Here is a 23,120-nt window from a genome sequence, read left to right on the forward strand (position 1 = left end):
TTGATATTGTATAAACCTACAATTGAAAGCAAATTATATTGACAGATACTTATTGAATGAAATTACTCATCAAGAACCATCAAGGAGCCATTGTTCATAGTGAAACTCAACTACAGTTATTGGTACTCCAATAATGAGAAAAGTAACTTCTTTTTTATCAGTTAATGCGTTTTTCCCTTCTCTAGATTCCAGCACCTAAACTGCTGTGTTTGTTATCAAATGAAAATTGCTATTCCTTTCTCATAGCTAACAAATTGATTCTTTTATTGCATGTGCATTCTCTAGTCTATCTGTAATGGCTCTTCCAGTTGATTTTTTGCAGCCTAAATGCTATTTCACTGTCATGTATAACCTATAAACCCTACAACTAATACGTAACAGTGTGTATTTTCTGAGAATAGAAGTCCAATGAATATGGACTTTTCCATTAGGCAGGTGGGAAGTACTTCAGAACCAAAATAGGGATTGAGCAGTAAGTTACATCAATAGTGAAATGAACTTTTTTTGTGTGCTGCTCCATTAGGGTTTAGCTTGAACTAGAACTGGAATTAAGCTCTGAGCATAGTACAGGGCATGATAAAAGGGGGTCATTCTCCACCCTAGCTAAATAGCAATTTCCATGCTTAGGTGGTCATTGTAAACAATTCCAAGCATTTTATCCCTGGAAGTTCAGAAGCGTTTCTTGGCATACATAATGGACATCATTGTTGCATATATTTTAAAATCTGACTACAAAAAAGGTGGGGATTTACAGTAAGAATCATGTGAATTGAAGCAAGTTGCTGTTTGTTACTAACAGGAGCAGAAAGCTAGAAAGAGGAGAGCTCGAGGAGCCTGATGGATACACACAGAGATGTATTTGTTAACAGGCACACATTTGTAGGTAACACACAGTTATTCTTTGTCTCAAGATGAAAGGGGAGGAAAGAAACCTGAACTCCCTTTTTAATGCAGCAGTAAAGCATAGGATATGAAATCAGATCCAGATTGATTGATTTTTTGTGAGGTGGAAGTTGGAGGGAATAGTTAACTTGTGTAATGTTTAGGGGTTTTTGGTCTGTTTTAGGTAGGAAGCCAGTGCACCTTTACCAGATTCAACTTGCTGAAATAACATTCCTATGTTTATGGAAAATAATCTGCCTAACTCCAGATTTTACACACTGATATTTAACAAGCCTGTTTAGGTGCCTTATAAAGTTGGTGAACACTAGACAGTTCTGGACTGATGCATAGGACCTGTTTGTGATGACTGATAATGAAAATTTGACTCCTTCCACTGAAATGGAATTGCTAGTTATGTCTGCACAGTTGCAAGAGTTGAGTTATGGGAGAGGAATGCTTTTGGTTGTCTTCTTCGTGTGTCAAGGAGTTTCTATATCTTTCTTATGTTTTCAAGATATATAGAACTCTGCATCTGATGTTTGCTGCTGGATCAGTCTTCATTATCACTCTTTGGTTTTCATTTATGATCAAAATCAGAGTTGAAGGGAGAAGCTTGAGAATGTGTTCCTTCATGTCCTAAGGGTAGAAAACCTGAGAAAGAAATAAGAATAAAAACCCCAAAGAGATCACAAAAATGTCACAGGGTTATGTCCAAAGCATAATTTATTTGTTAGAGCCCTGACTCATGATGTTTTGTTTTCTTAATTCTGGATTTAGTAATTCACACGTTACAAAGCTTCCTTTGTGGATTTTAGAAACTTGAGGAGTATTGATGTATAGCCTCCAGTGTCTCTTGAAATGAGAAATTATGCCTTTCTCACCTGTAAAAGCAGCAAGACACTCATAAATAATGAGGAAGGAGTTGGTGGCTCATCAGTTTTGTATAGCTCAGTTTAAAGTTTATGTAGACCAAAGGGAAATAGGAGCAAAACGTGCTCAAACAGTAAATAGGAAGAAATGCATAAAGAATGTTCTGAAGCACAAGACCTCAGAATCTGATAAAGCTCACAATCAGGCATAGCAATGAAGAACCACTCTGTTAGTCTTACCTCTTTAGCTTTAGAAGGAGGTAAGTTTGTGGGGAAACAAAATCAGAACATAGCTTTAGAGTGAAAATGCCTGATAATGAGGTAATTTGAGACATGTTGGTTCTGACTTGCAGAAGGTACAGAGCAATGTTCTTTTACATGAACAAGAGAACCAGTTCCAACCTTTGCTGTTTTAAGCAGAAGAGTAAGTACCCTGTGTTTATGTTAACAGCTCTATTGACATAATGAGTAGTAAAGATTTCACTATAAGTAAAGACTATAGAAATGAACAGGTAGTAACTATATTCCTTTTGGTGGATTAATCTTACATAAAAAATCATTAAAGCAGGCTTTTCTGCATTACTTAAAATGGCAACAGGAGACAACAAGCTGACTACTTTGTCGTTAATATGACTCTTCAAAATCTCTTTCTTCACTCTACCACTCAATTAAATTACACACTCCCAAAATCTTGTGCTGTGGAAAAGAAAAGGAGAACTAAGGATATATGCAGTGTAAGCTTTAATTATAATTCACATCTGACATAGTTCTGCAATGTTTGTGGTTTTTCTCTTTTGTATTTCTGCTTAGTAAAAAAAATGAGCAGATTGATCAGTGCAAAATACAAAATCCTAACATAAACTGAGGTGGCATGGCATCACTACAGATTATGCTGGGTTTATTACAATGGCATTGCAGTACAGCTGGGTGGGAGAATTCCAGTGAAAAACTTTCTTAGGGAAGAAATCCCACCTTGTCAAAACCAGTCAGCTTCTTATCACAAAGTAGTAGTTGCATTAAAACAATCAATAACTCCTGCACCTTCCTCAGATTCGTCTAAGTTCTGAGTAATTAAATTCATATCCTTTTCCTGCATCATGCCAAGCATCAGTCCTGCACTTGGGTGTTGAGTCTGGTTTTCTGAGATGGTGGGAGTCTGAAATGGATTTGTCAGAGCCAGGGTTGCTCCATATGAAAGGAGGTAAAGCTGCTTTAGCAAATAGCCCACACACATTTCTGAGCTGGGAATATTTACAGTTTCACAGGAAGTATTGTGAAAACAGTGAATGTGGCTATGGTATCAGTATATGTCATGTATAAATACAATTATAATTTCATATTGTTATCTTAAGTATGTAGTAAAGTGCTAAACTTGTTACACTGAGGTGCTGCAAACACTAAATGTGATTTACATAGTGTGTAAAATCTGTATTTGGGGTTAAGGCCTATTGCCTCAGAACACTATATAATTCTTATACTTTAAAAGTCTATTTTCTCACAGTATTTCTTACTCCAGCACTGCTAAGTACCTAAAACTGCTACAGGAATGATCTGTTTGACTGATTTTGTCATTGCATCCATCTTCAAACTCTTTTCGCTTTATCCTTCCCCAGTTTGAACATGAAGTTCTATGCTCTCCTCCAGCAGCATCCACAGTGTTTAGCTCCTAGATGCTCTTGATGTCTGTCTTTTATTCCAGGTCCTCAGCCCAAGATTGCATCTTTTTCAGTGTCCTTTTTCCATGCCTTCTCTTATGTGGACTTTGACAGTAAAATTAACTCAGCTCTTTCTCAGGTCCTTCTCCAGTTCCTATGCCTGTATCTGTGTGAAAACACTCAGCTGCTCATCTGTAAACCCGTCTGGGCGTCCACCTATCTGGTGAGGTGCACACATGCTGCAGATGGGACTCATTGTCAGTCACAGGAGTGTCTTTTGGCCCATGCTCTCTTGTTCCCTGGGGCTACAAGCGAGCTCTTGCAGGTGCTTATGTGCTTACGTCTCAGGCTCACTCAGCACTGGCATCACTGTCTCTGTGACGCAGCCTGTGTCATCCTTCTGAGCCCTGAGTGCTTTCCAGACTTCCCACTGCTCTATGTCCTTAAACCAATTTCTTCAAGTAAAGATGTCCATGTTTTATACATGTAAGCAACCATAAATATATGAAAATAATTTGATGCCTTCCAGAATTGCATTAGGCTAGCCCATGATAAAATAATAGAAGATTGCTTCTCCATTTCAGGGACTTCTCTGACCCTCGCCTTTATTTATTCCTGCCCTTGCTTTGAGGATGAAGAATTCATCTTTTTTAATACCATGAGAGCAACAAGGATTCTCATAATCTAAGTAATAGTCTTTTTTCTTTTTTTCTCTGTCTAGAGGCAAACATTATGCTAGTTTAGAAATCTCCCAGTATTCTTCAAACTCGATTTCGTTGTCCTCTTTAAAGGAAAAGCAGTATTCTGTCTCTGTACAGGGTTTAGCACAATCCTTAATCTTTCCTGGACTGCTCTTTACAACTAAAATGAAATATGATCAACTAATGTCATCCATAGCCTCTTGTCTTACCAACAACTTTGTTCAACACAAGCCCTGGGTTGGCTGCCACCCTCTGACTCTTTGGTTCCAGATTGCAGTCTGATCTGTCCCACTGCATGTCCTTAGGACTGGTGGCTTGGTCTCTGGACTGAGATGCCCAGTGTTGGATTACACCCTTGGATGTGCCAGAATCAGCTGCTCATCTTCACATCTCATCAGCTTCTCCAGAGCCAATGCCTCCCATGCTGTTTGTGCGGAGTCTGTTCGTACAATGCGAATGCATGACAGATTCACTCATGTGCCCCTCCAGGGTGCTTATCTAGGCAAGAAAATACAACATTGTGTATTGGTAACCAAACACAACCTTGTTGGGTATACTGTACTGACTAGATGGAGAGGCCCACTTGATTTCCTGAACCTGTTTTTCCTACCACACCTCTGAAATCAAGATGTTTCTTATCTGACTTTTCCTGATGCTTGAGGTACTTATATTTATAAAATGTTGAGACATCCTTGTATGAAATTTGCAAACCTATAAAATTATTGGAAAAGAATTGTTTGCTGGGAATAGAACCTGTATGTTACTGCTTTGATGATAAATGTACCCACTGCAATCTGCTGTGTAGCAGATTTTTGCTATACCTTCAAGTAACTGAAACAATAGCTGAGGGATTTTTGATCTACAGGTACTCCAAAGACAAATACTGTGCTGACTAGAAGTTTCACTGTATTGCCTGTCACAATACAGCTTGGAATATATTAATATCTTCAGTGATACATCAAACTTGCAGCCAAAATAGGATGGCTTTTATCAAGTGCTGGAACACTAAAAGATTATTTGAGAAGTTAGTGCTGGGATCCAGATTTAACATTTTTGCTTCAGATAATCAGGTGATGGAGCTGGGTTCATTTTTGTGGTGTCTTGACACAATCTTACATCAAGTTCATTTGAGATGTAGGTAGGATGGCAAGTGATGCAGACTGACTCTGTGGGAAGCAATCAGCCTAAGTGAGTAAATTTATAGTTCACCAAAATTCCCGAATACATAATAATCTCCAATATACAGCAACCTGTTTGAAGATAAATGCTATTTATTTTGGTGTGTTTAGCAGATCATGCCACTCCTGTACTCTTATGTACAAGAGCTGGTTTTCTGCTAAGGCTTATTATTTCAAGTGGTTGAAGGAACACATCAAGCTGTTTAGAAGCTCATTAATATTATCCAGTGAAAAATACTGAAATCTCTTTCCTAAATCCACAGACAAATTAATAACAGGTACATTTCATAGTTATTTTAGCCTAGAAGCTCATGCTGTTGTTTTGAGCAAAAGGAAGTACAGTTTGTTGGGCTTTTTTATAGGGGAATATTTTGTGAGAGCACGTACAAGAATTAAAAACTGCTTTTAGAGAGTAAATGTGAAAATAATTTGTGTTGAAGGATATGAATTTAAGGAGCATAAAAGATACAATGAGAGACTATGTATCTCAAAAAAAACCCTTACAAAATAGCTTCCATAAAGTGTAGGGCGCCAGAGGATTACTAACAGGAAACTAGGGGCACTGTTTTGAAGCTCAACAGCAACATTTGTCATTCCCTTCAAATGCAGATCTTCGCAAAGGTCTTTTAGTTGTTGGTTTACCTAGAACAATTCATTGCAAAATACTGTTGTTTGCCACAATTTAGACATTGCTACCTGCTTGAGAGAGCTCTGCATATAGTAAGATCCTGTAGCATCAGGCTGCTGTTTGTTTAGTTCTCTAGATAATGGAATATTCCTTTTACATGGAAATGTCAGCCCCTTGACAGTAAGATGGTAAAGGTAAAGGAATCTAGGAGATTCATGTGCTCGAAACTAAAGAGGCTAGGGTATACAATGTCATCATTAGCAAGCTGAACAAAGAAAACATCTGTTTTTAAAATGCTGTGATGTCTAAGAGCTTAAAACTGATTTATTGTTTAAGCTTATAATGCAAAACCAGGGTATAACCAATGGGTGCAGATGAATATAAATTCATTTGGTGGCAGATGTACATCTGCAGCTGAGATCAAGCATTCAATTAAAAAGAAGCTGGTAATTCTTCACACGTGAGAAAGGCAATCCAAAGATGTTAAGGCATCTGAGAATTTTCAGACAGAAAAAGTAGTGTACTACTGTGGCAGCATTATGAAGCACTGTTGTATTCACTGAGGACCTAAACATCAGAGTGAATGCAGAAAGAAGCCCAAATTTAATTAGAAGAAATGGAAGATTATTGTGATGAACTCCAGAAAAACTAGACTAAGCTACGTGAATGAGCATCACCAGGGTGTCTGGAACTCCAAGTCCACATTTCAGGACAGAGAAATAGCTCATTCACTCTTTTAAAGTTAAGGCTGGCTCTAAGATCTCACGAGAAATAAATACCTGGCTATGGCTTATTGTATATAGTGGACAGTTTAATAAGCACCTCTGCTATTAGCCAAGCTGAACAGAAAGTTAGCATGCACAGAAATGGACAGTTGTGCTTTAAGAGTCATAATGCCCTTCCATGCTTTCTCACCATAAGTACTGTGTGTTTCTCATCTTCTTTTCCAACTAAAACACAAACATAGTTTGGGAAGCACACAGAAAAAAGTGAAGAAAGAGGCTTCCTTTGGATTTGAAACACATTGGAACAGTTAGTGTTGTATTGTGAAGGTGAAATGGGCAGATTGTGGTGTCATAAATTGGCATATTTCTGATTTCCCACAAACCCCAAAAGACAGACATTGTTGGGAAAGAAAAGGTTGCCATTTTAAGACTCTTTACCTGCTTCCTAATCTTTCTAACATTCTTGTTCATTACCTTAGTTTTGCCTGTATTGGAATGTCTCATTTGTAATGGTAACAGTTATAAAAATCTTCTTGCTGCATAGCCTGATTAGCATTCTTTTTGGTCCTTTCCCATCAAGCAGTTCTAGGGTGGCAGTTTATTCCTGGGTTTCACAGTGAAATTATATATGCTTAAGTACCCAGTTTAAAAGTTTATCTTCAGATTTGGATATTCTTTTAAGAAATAAATGTAATGTGTTGTTCTGCTTGAAATTGAATATGATCCCACCTGGAACCATACAAGAAAGCTGTTGAGCAAAACTATGATTTGAATAACATTGTGGATGTTATGTATGTACAAACATACGAACTCAGAGTTTTGCTAGATTATACTCTCCCAACAAGCACACCCAATCTAGGAGAGCTTTTTCTGTGATATGTCCTTCAATCTGTCTACCTGTAGGTCCCTAAATCATTGACATATTTTTCTCAGAGAGGAAAATTACAGCACAGGGTTTATGATTTCTAGGACATGGCTTATGATTATGGGGTTTTTTTGCCTTAACTCAAATATGTTCCAAAGTGTTACACACCTAATGCAGCAAGTGTTGTTATTTGGAAAACAACAGGCTCTTTGATCCATTGGAAGGGGAAAAACACTGGAGTGAATGATGGACATTCAGCTAATCCAGTACCAAAACAAAAAGATAGAAAATAATTCTTAGAGAATAAATAGGGAATTGTGCTTCTGATATAAATGAGGATTTTGAAAATACATAACATATTTAACTACTGTGAATAATCTGTGTATAACAGCTGGATTTATAAAAGCCCCATAATATATTTATAATCCTAATGTGTTTCTTTGCTGTTTTGCAGGCAGACCAGTAATGATTGTAGTTGAATACATGGAGAATGGATCCCTTGACTCTTTTCTGCGGGTGAGGTGCCATTTTCTGATGACATTTGAATGAGACACCATTCTAGGTTAAGATTTTAAATCATTTATCATAAATTAATTTCTACATAATGTTATTCATGGATTTTTAGCAAAGAATAGAAGCGTTTTCCCCAGGGTACATTTCTAAGGTACAGTTATACATTAGAGCATGGCTGGAAAAGAGAAGATTTAAGCTTAAGAATATAATTGATTTCTTCTACAAAAGGAGTTCCCATATTTAGAAAAATGTATTTCAAATAGTGTGCTTGTGAAGGAAAAGATAACTTGAAGCACAAACACCAAGCCTTATGGAAGCAGCTCATTTTGCTCGATCACCTTCAAAAATACTTTGGTATGATTTGTTTGGTTGGTGAAGTGTAGGACAGATACAGTAACTGATTTATAATTATTTACGGTTACTTGCATTTAACAAATTGGATCAGAAAACAGTTCATGGGTGAAATGTTCTGGCATTAATTAACCCCCCAAAGTCACTAATAAATATTAAAGAGGGTCTACAGAAAGCATGAATAATATGTTGCTGCAGTTATATTTCTTTTTTCTTAGGAACATAGAACAAAAGGATGATCCCCCTTAGTTAAACTAAGTTAAACTTAGCCTACAATAGTCCCTTTGTTAACAAAACCCCTGGAAATGCTCGAGAGGCCCAGTGACATAAGACCCTAAGTGAATAATTTGATTGTCAAATTAGTCTTCAAAAGTAAACATCAGCCCTTACTAGCCTTCTGTCTTGCCATTGCCATCTTGCAGAATGGCAAAGCTGGGGTTGTAGGCAAGGTTGGGGCAGCAGATAGAGGGACCATGGTTTTGTGAGCTTGTTTGAAAGGGTGTTCCAAGTGCAAAGGAGAGGTGTTCCACAGGGAGCTGTGAAAATATTTGCATGAATATAGATGGTGGTGGTTCAAGGATGCTTTGATAGCAGGAAGATGGGCCTGCTTAGAGGAAAGCACGAATAAGCAGGAGGAGGAAAAAACAGCCAACACTTTAGAAAGAAGACTTAAATTGGAGAGAGGGAAAGGAGGTCATACAGAGAGTACATGTTTAATAGCAGGTTGAGAGAAGAGGTAGCCAAAGAGCATCTGGAACAGAGGATGCTACCCTGAAAGCACATCAGAGCCATTATCTTTGATATTTCTAGATATTGTTTTTCCATTCCTTTTGCTTTTGATTATTCCATAGTATTTTTCTTCTAACATTTCATCTTGTCCTCTTCATCAACTGTCCCAAACAATTTTTTACGTGCCTTTGTCAAGACACATGACAGACACATTCTGTGTTGTTAGAAACACACCAGCACCACAGTTCCTGGTGAGAATTTGCTGGTAACTCAAAATCAAGTTGTTTTTCTGGAGAGTTTGATATCATCAAGTTCTTCTTAGAAGCTGGGTAGGTTTTACAAATCATCCCCCTTGCCTTTCTGGCTCATCTATCTCTAACCATCTGCAGCAAACAGACTGCCACTGATTTGAATACCTGGGGCTTCCCTGGTCTGTAGTTTTTCAGCAGTGTCCCAGGAAGACTTGTCTGGGCCTGAAACTCGGTTCTGTGCATGTGTGTGTGTGTGTGTGTGTATGCAGAATTTTGTAGAAGAGAATAAAAGCAAATACTGAAATAGTTCATGAGAGACAATTACGTTTCTCTGAATTGCTCTGGTATGATGCCTGTATTCCGGTTTTTCTTCACATGCATTTATTCATCAGAATAGTTACTACTCATGAGGGTACTGTAATAGAAACTGACATCAGCAAAATTATGATGTTACTGCGCATCAATACTTCTCACATTGCATGAGATATATTTGTAGGCAAAACTGCTTGGGGGAAAATGTGAGCTAATCATTTCTACAGCTGGTTTCCATGTATATTATTTTCCAGTTTTAATTCATACTTCAGATATGGTTTATTCTTCTGAAATGCTATTTTAAAGGACTTCAGATAATATTCAGCGTCCCAAAGCACTGTAGATAAATCATCAGCGTTTCTGTTAATAATTAGCAGAGGAAATGGCTGCAAAGTAACCTATTTAAAAAGAAATCCAGCTGCTTCATTAATAATAGTTGTTCCCTGCAGATAGCAGTCTACACTTTTTAAAGCTTTTGTGAAGATACAAAGAAGTATAGAAGGTTGGTTTATCTTTACTGATTCTAAGAAAGGTGTTCAGTGAACAAAACAATTCTTATGTGGTGAGATTTTGTAGGGCTTATGAGATAATGTATCTTATTATTTAAAGGAGTTACTTGTTACACTGTGAAGTGGTTTTACAGAGAGAGGAGGAAATCAGTTTCTCAGCCTAAGAAATACTTCTCCACACACCACAACCTGCAGAAATCTACCAGCACATCTCTCCAACCTGTGCTTCTCCAAAGCATGCAAAAATGGGTCAGTCTTTCAGTTCCAAAGTGAGTCTCTGTGATGAATCATGTGGAGGTATTCCAGAAGACTCTTCATGGAAGAGGTTTGCCATCACCCTCCTCACAGACTTGGTGGAATATTAGCTTCCATGCCACATGATAAGTTGTGCCACTAATCGTAAGCTCCAGGTAAAACTCCTCTGAATCCCAGGACAGCAGCTTATACTCATCCTTCATCTTATTTAGTGCTGTATTTTGGTTGCAGTTACATGACCGAAGTCCCTAAGCCAGTGCCTTATTTTCTGCCATTTGTATGGATTAAATAGCAAACTCAGTCTTCCTCACCACACAAATATCCTATATACTGGCTGCTAATTTGAGCAATTGGGTACAAAATTTCTTATGCATATACAGCATGAAGATGCTTCAGATAATATTCTTAGTGGAAAGGCATCAGCTAATTAGAACCAATTCTGTAAGATAACAGTAATTAATTACAGTGATTGTGCACCCTCAGACCTCCTAAATTGCTGGAGGTACTTGACACTAAATTTTCCTTGGAAATCATGCTTTATTTTTGCAGTTATACAGAACTAATTTCCATAAGATGAAACTCACTTCTGTTTTATTCTCATGTAAGTTAATCATCCTACAGAAATATAACTGAAATATGATGTCAATATAATGGTCATTTGACCAGAAATAGGGTACATGTGACTTAATTTCTGGTGACACTTGGAGGAATTTCTCACCTGTGTCATGAAGATCTTAGCAATCACTTATTCTGAAGTCATATGAGCAAAATAATACAAGACACGAAGAGTTGAAAAAGCAGCTATCTGTATTGATGGGAAGATGTACTTAGTGAATAGATAGGATAGTTGCAGTCAGATATGTTTGCCCAGGCTTACAGATACAGACTGCAGAAGATATGACAAGACAACAGAGATGCCTGGTACAATCATGGAACAGATTCTCCTGCAAACCATGCTAGGACACATGAAAAACAACAAGGTGGTTGGTGACAGCCAGCAGGGCTTCACTAAGGGGAAATCCTGCCTGACCAATTTGGTGGCCTTCTGTGATGGGCTACGGAACTGATGGAGAAGGGCAAAGCAGTTGACGTCATCTACCTGGACTTGTGCAAAGCATTTGACACTGTCCCACATGACATCCTTGCCTCTAAACTGAGAGACATTGATTTGATGAATGGATGTTGCCGTCAATGGCAAAATGTCCAAGTGGAGACCAGTAATGAGTGGTGTCCCTCAGGGGCCAGTGTTGGGACTGATCCTGTCCAACATCTTTGTCAGTGACATGGGCAGTGGGATTGAATGAGCCCTTAGAAAGTTTGTTGTTGACACTGATCTGCGTGGTTCAGTTGATACACCGGAGGGAAGGGGTGGGATCCAGAGGGACTTGAGAGGTGGGTAAATGCCAGTCTTATGAAGTTCAACAAACCAAAGTGCAAGGTCCTACACCTGGATCAGAGAAGTGATTGAGAGCAGCCCTGAGGAGAAGGACTTGGGGATGTTGGTCGACGAGAAGCTCAACATGAGCTGACTTCAGTGTGTGCTTACAGCCTGGAAAGCCAACCGTATCTTGGGCTGCATCAAAAGAAGCTGTTTGTGCTGGACACCACAATATTTTCATCATTCTTGCCTGTCAGATGATTCCTATAAAAGTTCTTTGCTCCAAGGTTGGTCCTTTCACCCTGACACACCCTCCCCCTCTAAGCCCACTCTCTAAGCAGATGTCTCATAGACTTTAAGCTATTAAATCGTATCTGCTGTTATCACATATCCACCTGAAAGGTCATTCTTGACTAAAATAATTGGATTTAACATTACATAGGCAGGAACAGGGTGATTAGAAGGCTAGGTGTTTTGTGTGCCTAGGGAGGAGGGCTGCTGCTTCTTGGGTTCAGTTGCAGAGAATGATACCTGGGGAGCATTTGCTGGCTGTGGCCTGTGCTCATCCTTCTCATGCATCATTCAGTATGGGCATGGGTATAAACCACAGAAAAAGAATGCATCTAGAAGCTGTATTTTGAGGTTACTTGTTTGTGTTTTGCTACATGGAATAATGTAAAATGAACCAAAAAAACTATCACCAGAGTACTTTAACTTCTTTCAGTATTATTCTGCAGCTGCAGACTACGAGACTACTGTTAGTGTTTTATTCTTGCTCAGCATCCAAGGTGTGCTAACTAGTTGTCAACTCAGTGAGGCAAGAACCAGGGACACAGCAATATTAATCAGATGAGAACTCACAGTATTGCAGCAGGTTCTGTAACAGGCCTGATGCTAAAATGATCTATCAATCATCTGTATCCACCTCACTGCATTTGCTCACCCTTCTTTATTAGGAAGGGAATGTGCATTCTCCAGGGATCAACATGGGAAAGAAAGCTCCTCAGGTTTTGCAGTGTTTTCCCATAACTACATCCTGAAGAGGCAGATGTTTACATTTGAAAGATTCTCCACTCTCACCCACTTTTGTGGATCTCTGAGCTGTAAGAGAAGGGGATCCATTTACCTAGGGTAATTATAGGGTTGCCTTGCTTTCTTCGTTGTTGTTTGCAATAATGATGCTCCTTTTCCTACCTAAAAACTTGTGACCAATATATTTCATTTCACTTCAGAAAATTAAAATACTTGTTAAAAAATTGATTTATTTACAAGCATGCATAGTAGGTAAAAATGTTGTAAAATATGTTTTCTTCCTCCAGAAAGTCTATAAAAATAATGCTTAACTGCCTTAGAGCACTAACTGCAGCATACTGTACAGCAAATGTGATGTTGGAATTCATCACCAAATTTTAATCCCTTGAGGCCTGTCTCGCAGAGGCTAAGATAAGTGTGAGTAGAAGGAGAAAATATTATGATGTATTGCTCTTTGATGCAGTAATCGTTATGAGGTTATTCTCAAAGCAGCTTCGCTATCAGGCTCACTCTTTTTTCAACTAGAGTTTAGATGCTGCAGCACAAACCTACATTTACTGAGTTTGGCAGAAAGGGAGAAAAAAGAAAAATGAAGACTTACATAAAGTTCTACAAAACGATGTTGTAAAGTATGTGTTGTATATCCATCTAACGTGGCCTCCCTGGACAGAGTCAGCTTTGGGGAAAAGGGGCCAGATGGCCTTTCCTGAGTTTAATGGTTCCTGTTATTATTTATCTCCATCCAGAGAGGCAACAACATAGAGCTCATAACTAATACTCTTTCTTTTGCTTTCACATGCATTCATCTTTATTGGATGTGTGTTCCTTTCCTGGCAGGATAAAACAAGCATTTTGCTTTCAGAAATGACTCTGTAAAGAAGACAGCCTGTCCTGGAGACTGGTGATACAAATACTTCTTTCTGAACCAAAAAAACAAGTAAAGCAATTAGAAGCTGAGTTTGAATGTATGTGTTACCTTAATAGTGGAATTGTAAGCAACATGAGTTTATGTGATCTAAGATTACACTGAGACACTGTCACTGATGCCACAGAGCCAACATTTGTTTTCAAGCGATGTTTTACCCTGCTAAAAGTAGGTAGGAAACAGTATTTCTGATACTGCTGTGAGTACTTCATTTACATATGCTGGGGATTTTTAATCATTGTAGATACTCTTTTTATTGAGCCACTGTCTTGTCTTCTGAGCTAAAAAGAATTTGATATATAATGTGGATGTTTTCACCATGCTCTCTGTATCATTGCAAATTTGTGGAGAATATGTAAGATACCAGGAGATCAGGAAAAAAGGGGAAAGACAAGCCAAGAACCTGCAGGCCAGTCAGCTCAATGTCACCTGCTGCAACACTTCTGGAAGAATGGTGAGATAAGTATGAGCCAACATGGATTTGTCAAGAACAAATTACATCAAACAATCTGATTTCCTTTTGTAACAGGGTGCAGGCTTTGTGGGTATGGGAGAAGCGGCTGGTATCATAAATCTTGAGTTTAGTAAGGCTTTAAAACTCCCTCACATGAGATCCTAATGAGCAGCTAGAGAAATATGGTTGTCATGAAATTTCCATTAGTAGACACTGTATAGGCTACATAGAGTATGGAGAGAACAGATTTTTGATAGGAAAGTATATGAAGTAGGGTTGTTCTGCAGTCTGTGTTTCCTCATCTTTCCATTAACCTTCTTCATCCTGAAACCATGACTAAATTTTCAGGCAATGCAGAATCGAGTAGGAACACAAGCAGACAGCAAGACAGAGCTAGAATTTAAAATCATCACAATATAAGAAATAATTTACTAACTAATTAGTTTTGATTACATGAGAAATAAGTAAGGGCAAGGCCATGATACTGCACTGAGGCTAAAACAGTGAGCTATGGATTAGGGGACAGAGAAGGGTTCAGAAGAAAGTCTGCTGGAAGAAATTAAGTGGTTGCAGTAGGTCAGGGGCATTCATGTTGCTGTGAAAATGGCAAATACCACAATGGAATGTAGAAACAGGAGTATCTCCTACAAGGTCTGTGAAGTAACTTCATCACACTGGTGAAGCTTCAGAGTACTGTGTATTGTTTGGACCATGATGTTTCAGGAACCGTATGGAGCAGGTGGGCAGAGTCCACAACAAAAGCAAAAAGAGTATTTGCCAAGCAAGTGAGAGCTGTGGACTGAGCCTCTGTTAATCCCAAGGAAAAGGCCAAGAAAGATACTTAGTCTTCATAAAAAGCAGATACAAAGAGCAAAAGAAATCTGTGCCTCTCAAAGTGCCATGCTGAAGGGAGGCATCTTATTTAAGATGTGGTGTAGAGCAGGCAGGATAAGAAATATTTGCCCTAATGGTCTTTAATTGCAGGTTAGAAAAGTATGTCAGGAATAACCCAGGGAGAGGAGATGATTTGCTCCCCTCTTGGAGTCCCGTCCAGCTCAGTGACATCTGTAATCAGTGCACCAAAGTGGGCAGGGACACCTGGTTATTCCAGGACATCCCTTTCTTATTATTGTAGCTGAGTAAGGAAAACAGGATCACAGATGCAAAGCTACTGTTGCTGTTCTGTCTAGGTTTGAAGGTGGCTGTAGTAACCTAAAACAAGCTTTGGCATGGATTCATCTTGCAACATGGGGTTTCCTTTTTTAATAATAAAAAGATTGCTGTATTTTAATGGTTGAAGAGGCGCTTAGATTCTTGTGTAAGCTCTCTCAGTAGCATTATTAAGTATAAACTAAGCATAAGTAGCATAAACTAAGAGAATTTCAGGGTTTTATGTATTATATTTCATGAAATTAAGTGTTACTAATTGCACAGAACCCCCATAACAGTTGATTAAAGAAGAAACTGACAGTTGACCTTATTCAGTACTAGCAATATAAACCTGAGTGTAATCCACATGATAGTCTGAAGCATGAGTTATGCTTGCAATGTGAATTTTGGTAGATTTAGCCCGGTAAAGTTCAATGCAGAAAAACTCAACAACCACACCTCAAAAAGGCTGCTCAGTAGTAAAACAGAAAAAACCTTAAAGCACTGAATTAGTGCATGCTGGAGCTGAAAGCAGAGGGTGAAAAGCAATGAGGGGAACTTAGGACATCGCACTTCCTCCCCAACAGTAACTGACCCCCTTCACTACCCCATTATACATCAGTGCTATTGAAGGGTCTGTAACAGGAGGAGGATATTTAATGTCCATATGTTTTTGAAAGCAAACTGTAGCTGAATTAAAACCCAACATTTTTCAGGCTGTTTGCAAGGCTGCATAAATGCAGTGGCAACTACTCAGATATTGCATCTGTACTCAGATGTTGAGCAAAGTTTATTTAGCTAAGCCATTAAAGCCTGATTAAAATTTGATGGGATGATAAGACAAACATGGTAAGTCCACTGAGGTCTGAGTTACTGCCAGTATTGATTAATACCCTTAGCACCCAGTGGGCATCCTATCAAGAGCCTATTTCACATCTAAGCTATGGGAATCAGAATAAAGCCCTGGACAACAACCGCCACATCATTTAGATGAGTGTTTTATATCCCTATATGACAAGCATATGAAACAAGATAATGAAAAGTTGCCAAGGGATTGGTTTGACTCACAGATGGACATAGGGATTTACAAATGCTACAAATACAAGGCCAGATTCATATTTGATACAATTTCATCAACTTAGTTGATTTTCCAAGGGTTAAATATGGCACATACTCCCTAACCATCAGCTTAAATCAGACAAATATTTTGATAGCTTGGAAGATAACACACTGTACATTGCAAGGGAATACAACTGCCATGGAAACTGATGCAGATGTAATTACAGAGAAACTTAAGAGAGAGAAGACTCTTGCTGGAAGGTAAAATGTAGCTGTTCCAACTGCAAGGCTGGCAATGAAATGATATAAAACCAAGCAGGAGAAGGGACAGAGAAAACCAAATGTAGAAGAGGATTCAGAGAAATAGAGGGAAAAGGAGGACAGAATAAAATTGCAACTGGTATGTTAGCAAGTCTGGCATTTCTTCAGAGGTGGAGATAAGAAACTTGAGCTTTTTGTGTCAAGGCAGAAGCCCAAAAAAATTTGAAAGAAGGAGGAAGAAAATGGCAAAAGCATGAGATTGTTTTTAACTCAGGGGTTTCTGCTGTACCAATAAAGCAAATACTGAGATTTGGAAAGTGCAGAAATGGTTACATTTTATGAAAACCAGTCAAGCGTGGTCTAGGTTTGGAAGAGTACAAATTAAAAAAGGAAGGAATGAATACTTGTGATCCAAGGGGACAAAAGGTTAACAGAGGTGTTGCAGATGACTCTGAGGTTTGCTGAAAGAATGGATCTGTTAATGATGATAAGGAGGAGGTAAAATCTAGAGGTCTGGGGGGTAGGTTTTGTTTCATGCTTCGTTGAGGGGACAACACTTCATTCCAGATCCTAAGAGGGGGCCTATAAGGATGCTGGGGAGGGACTCTTCATTAGGGACTGTAGTGACAGGACAAGGGGTAATGGGTTGAAACTTAAACAGGAGAGGTTTAGATTGGATATAAGGAGGAAGTTCTTTACTGTGAGGGTGGTGAGGCACTGGAATGGGTTGCCCAGGGAAGCTGTGAATGCTCCATCCGTGGCAGTGTTCAAGGCCAGGCTGGACAGAGCCTTGGGTGGCATGGTTTAGTGTGAGGTGTCCCTGCCCATGGCAGAGGGGTTGGAACTTGATATCTTAAGGTCCTTTCCAACCCTGACTACTCAATGTTTCTCATGATACAATTAGCTAAAAAAGATATCTATACAGGTAAGTGTGAAGAGCATTAACAGTTTGCAACCAGCTTAATGAATTTTGAGTCAATTGAACAATTAGAATTATTAAATAAAAAGCAAAACCTAAATCCCATGTATTTCATTACATAAAATACTGGTCCTTTACTGAAATTGTATTAAGAATATCTATTACAATAAGTACAATATTTATTAAGAATACTGTCTCTATTTTTACTTAATCGCTAGCTGGAAAGCTTTTATTGAAAATATCTGTCAGGGACATGTTTTGGATCCTGAGAGGCTCCCCTTGTTTTTGTGATAGGAGCCTGTGATAGGGGATGTAACAAGCACATAATAGGGGATGGCCTGTTGTAAAATATCTGGTTATCGCACTTGTGTCTTGACTGTCAGGTGAGTGTCGTTTGCAGAACTAACAGCTTACAGGTTGTTTTGATGGAGACAATAAAGGAAGAGGGTTGGTTGTAGGTGTTACATGATTACTTGAGGAGATCTGCTTCTGCTTTTGCATGGGGAATTTAGAGACAAAAAGGCTCTAGAGTACTGCTGAGAGAGAAACAAGTGAGACTACTGAAGGGGAAAATATTGCTATGAATCAGTCATAAATAGTTGGTTTCAAAGAAGCATCATTAAGTGTGGTTTGGAGAGGTCTGTGAGATGGCTGTGGCATCTGAACCCTGATTGAAGCATGGCTCTTTAAATACAAGCGGTTTTGGGAGGTAAGGTGAGGGTGTGAGGTATTCTAGCTGGTAAGGTGTATTAGTATGTTATTTTTTGCATTCTGATATGTTGTGTTGGAACAGCAGCTTGGAAGTCAAACTGTGTGCAGCAGCATACTTCTGTTACTGTTTTCTTTCTGGGTGTTTTTCATCTTGCTGTGCTACAAGCTGCTAGACAGTGTAACTAGTTACAGCAGTCAGTAACCAGAGAGTGTTGCTCATAATGTAGGTTTTTATATGCTGCTGCACATGGGTTTCTTGTCCAGTTGATTTTATGAAAGGAACTGTAATAGTTTCAAGGCACTCTCCAAGTTCTACAGACTGCAGAATCTGCGTTGTTTCTGCCTTTTCTGTTTGCTAAGTTTGTCCTTCTGTTTGCACCCAACAGAATTGGATTGAGTAATGGTGACTTCAGGAACTAGTTTCTCCAAATTCTTTATAGGCAAACAACTTTTTCAGTTTAGCAGCCTGTTACGCACATTAAATGATTCATCATTTAAGAATGTATAATTTCTTGATTTAAGTAGTGATATATGTATTTGAGGCAGGTCTTGGTCTGGCATTGCTTTATCTCACAAGACTGATAATGTGAGGAGCAAGTAACATCAGATTTCTCCATGTCTGGGGTTTGGTTTGGTTTCTTTGTGGGGTTTGTTTGTAATCTTAATTACATCTGAGTACTAATTCCCTATTTCTGTAAATATTTATGTCCTGATTAGCTAAATATAAGCCCCAAATCATTAAAGCTGAAATACTGTGGTGGTCAGGTTAAGCATATCCATACAGTTCAACTTGTTGCTTTGCTGAACCTAATGAGTTTACTGACTTTATTGTAAATGTCTGCTCTGAATAAAAATCATTTTGCTTTAATATATGGGCCAAGCAATAGCAATGTCCTGAATGCTGATCGGACCTTTGCTACTTGTCTGTAGCTCAATGCTGAAGGTGTTGAAAGAGAAAATGAAGTTAACTTGCCAGGAAGAGTTCTTTGCTTTCATTTGGCTGTTCCTGCTAACATAAAAACCTGGCTCCCTGAATTATCCATGAGAAGCTAAATGTCTGCCAGCTGAGGTCATGAAAACACTGCTGTAAGCAGTCTGCTGTAAACAGTAGGTAGGTCAGACCTAAACAAGGCAAAGAGCCCATAACTGGAATTACCTGTACAGGTACTCAGTCCCCACTGCCACATAATTCAGGAGTGTTCTGATGTAGGGGGTACAGAAGAATTAACATTAATGTTGTGGATAGGAAACTGAGGCCCACCAGGACTGGCCAGGTAACAAGTGTGGTTAACAACATGACCCTTATTTACACATTCAACTCCAATAGATTTGAGCAGGAGTTAAGCAGCTTAATAGGTTCATGGGTATGAGCTTAGCCCAAAAGACTTCAGAAAAGCCAAATAACCCCTGAACTTAAACCCAAATCTTATTTTTAGCATGCTGTTCAGAGGTTCTATGGCTTGCAGCAGGCAGGTTTGCTGGATGGATTACAAATGTATTTTAAACATGTGCTGTAGTTAATAGCACTATTATGAAATTAATGAAAAGTAGCTGTGTTCTTTGAACTTGCATCTTTATTTGCAGAAGCATGATGGCCACTTCACAGTCATCCAGCTGGTTGGCATGCTGCGGGGGATTGCATCTGGCATGAAGTACCTCTCGGATATGGGCTATGTACACCGTGATCTGGCAGCCCGCAATATCTTGGTCAACAGTAACCTCATGTGCAAAGTCTCCGATTTTGGTTTGTCACGGGTGTTAGAGGATGATCCTGAAGCTGCTTACACAACAAGCGTAAGTTTGTCTTATCTAATTTGAACAGTTGATTGCCTTGTGCCTCTTTTATTGCAGTTTAGATTTGTCTATGCTATAGACACAGTAGTTTGAATTGTCTTGTTCCAACAGAAAGTGTATTTAAGAGAAGTTGTAACAATTTTTGTCTGTGTAAGGGATGTGTAATAAGCTTCTGCCAAATATTTTCTCTAAGCAAATGTGCAAGCATAAGTGGGAGACCTCTTCCATTCTTTGGGGTTTGTTTAGTTTTTGGGGTGTTTTTCTGCATCATTTCCACTTCTGCTAACTTGTATTCATTTACAAAGTTATGTTTTTAAAAGAGGGAGGTGAGGGAGGAGAGAATCTCACCAATTCCACTGTTGGTGGTGTCAAGCCTTGTATTCATTAATTCAAACTCTGACTTTATTTCACTTACCCTTCCATTGTAACAGAAAATGTAGGACCTTTCTCTCAACATTTGTTTCTTTAATACTTTAGTTCCTCATGTGATGTAAGTAAATTGTCATATTGGAAAATGTTGGTTTAGATGGGTTTGCTTTGGGGGTGGGAGGGAAGGCATTCACTGAAGTGAAAAGCTCTTGAACAGGGAGAAGCTTCTGCAGATTTGATGTAGAAGAAAAGCCAATTGCACCTGAAGGGTGAAGAAAGTAGTGGAAGGAGTGTGGTGGTGCTAAGAAAATTGTAAGTTCAGATACAGCATTTTTTCACCCTTCTTAAATGTTCAGTTGCATTCCTGTTATTATTATAGCCACAGCATTAAGAATCTTGGCTAATTATAAGCTGATTTCAACTAATTTTCATATCTATCACTAAAACTAGAATTATTTCAGAGCCAGAATGCATTCTCATTAGCACTCTCGTAAAATGCACAGAATTTGTATGTTCCCATGACAGGGCACAGTGACAGAATTCTAATGGAGATAATAAATTAGCATGAAATAATTTATTTTAACATTTTTTCCCATTTGACTTTAAAAAGTGATACATTGCTAAACCAAGGAACTCTCTAATTGAACTGTGTTGTAGTGAGTACTCTGGTGTATATATTTAATATAGCTATTATAATTACAGTTCCCCCATTTTTTAGCCTAAAATAGGGGTGTTCTGATAAATTCACTTCTTAGAATACGGTCTACACAGAAGTGTGAGCTGACTGGAGCAAAACAAGTCACTTTGCAAGGTTTTCTATCAGCATTGATATGCAAGCTGGGGGAGTGTGGGGGAATCCATAGTTCTCTCCTTTATCAGAGAGATTTCCTTCCCTTAGTTCTCAAAACCTCTTTTGCTTCACACTGCTTCTTAGTATGAGGCTTGAAAGGAAAAATAAACATCACTGCAGCTTAACAAGTTATTGCATATTGGCTGAGCCTTGCTAATTGTCCAAGTGAGTGTGCTCAGCTGGCAGCAAATGCCTCCAGTGACAGGCACTTTACATTTCTCAGCACTGATCATGGGCTAATCAGCTCAGCTGGTGGAAGGCACTGGAAATTGCCAAGTGATCTCTCCCAGTTAGGTTCAGGAAGAATACCAAATGATAATTTGAGGCTTTCAGCTATTATTTGTCCTGTAAGATTTTTCTGGATACCAGTACTGAACAATTAGTGTTTCAGAGTAGTTTGTGCCTGTCTCTTTCATCATAGCAGTCCTGACTAAAAGCAATTCTAGCTATGTTGTTAAAAAAAGGAGTATTTCATGGCAGTTTATCTATGTTGAAGTACTTTCTTGAAACATAGGACAGCTCTGATGAAATGCTTTCACTATTTTCCTATCTGTTCACCTAGCTAGTTAACATGAGACTGAGACAGCTGTTGTACGTAGTATACCTCAGTGCCACTGATTCTGTCCTCCAAGGTTTTAGCCACATGCTGAGCAGGTATCTTTAGCACATCAATTGGGATACTGCAGATAAAGAGGGGCATTATAGAGGCTGATGGCCAGTGGCAGAACCTTGTATCAGCTAAGTATTTAAGATGAATCTGCTTCCACCATGAAGATCAAAAAGCTTTGAAACTCAGGTAGGAAAATGCTATGTGTCATAAAATCAACTAGAAACTTTGGAAATAGAATTCAAAGCAGCAGAATCAGGCATCATAGAACAGCTCCCTCTGCCCTTGCAAGTATATCGTCACATCCAGGCTGTTTTAATCACTGTGGTTGAGTCTGCCCAGTTCTCTTCTTTCACCTCTGGTCCTTGGAAAATGTCCTTTCCTCATCCCTGAGGGTAGACTGATGGGTAGACTGATGGCTACAGTCCCAGTTTCATGTTGCTTTTATTCTGGGCAATCTGCTGATAGTCAAGTAAGTTTTCTGTGAGATGCTCTTTCCTGCCATATGCTCCATCCTTTGGGTCTTCCTCCCCTTGAGCAAGTCCAGTAGATGTCCTCTGTAGGGAGTCACTTCTTAAAGGAGCACAGCACAATTATAACTAAAATGGGGTGGTGGGAGGAAGAAACAAATGTTTGTCACAGTGGCTGTGGAAGTCTCAGTGAAGACTTTCACCCCTTAAGCAGTCTTTTATGGTAACAGAATAGAACCTTGCATCAGATTTCATCTCCTCTTGCAGCTTGCCCTGATCACCATTACGTCATTGATCTCTGTCCTCATCATGAATTTCTTCAAAACAGCAGGCCACATGTATTGCTAGAAGGTTTTATAGCATCTCTTTAGTTCTTTAGCTTTTGCCACATGAAGGTTAAACCTTTAGTGCTTACAAAGGTTCTGAGCTTTTAGAATTCATGTTTCCTCTCCACAGGGATTTTTACTGATAACAGTGCAGTACCCATAGCTACAAGAAATCCATAAGAGTGGGTCTGTGCATTGAATAGTAGCATTTTTAGATTCATATCTCCCAGTACTCCACTGTCTGTCACTGCTCAGAGGAAACTGATTATTCTTTATTCCCCTTTCTGTCTTGGCCCTGATGTCAGAATGGTACAATTGAATGTTTTCTTTGGAAGCAAGAGCTACAAGACAACCTAAACCAAGCATAAGTCAAAAATAGAGTTTTTATACTTG

The 23,120-nt window shown here is 38.9% G+C and overlaps 1 protein-coding gene across 2 annotated transcripts in view; it reads left to right on the forward strand.

The window, feature by feature from the left end:
• Positions 1-23,120, forward strand: part of EPHA6 (EPH receptor A6) — a 436,532-nt gene that overhangs the window by 370,151 nt on the left and 43,261 nt on the right. For both annotated transcript variants that reach the window (XM_034072841.1, XM_013127941.2), the window contains 2 exons: positions 7,958-8,019; positions 19,896-20,105. In XM_034072841.1, the coding sequence (XP_033928732.1) occupies positions 7,958-8,019; positions 19,896-20,105 (272 nt within the window). The remainder of the gene's footprint in view (positions 1-7,957; positions 8,020-19,895; positions 20,106-23,120) is intronic.

Source organism: Melopsittacus undulatus, chromosome 2, assembly GCF_012275295.1.
Source record: "Melopsittacus undulatus isolate bMelUnd1 chromosome 2, bMelUnd1.mat.Z, whole genome shotgun sequence".
Lineage (NCBI taxonomy): Eukaryota > Metazoa > Chordata > Aves > Psittaciformes > Psittaculidae > Melopsittacus > Melopsittacus undulatus.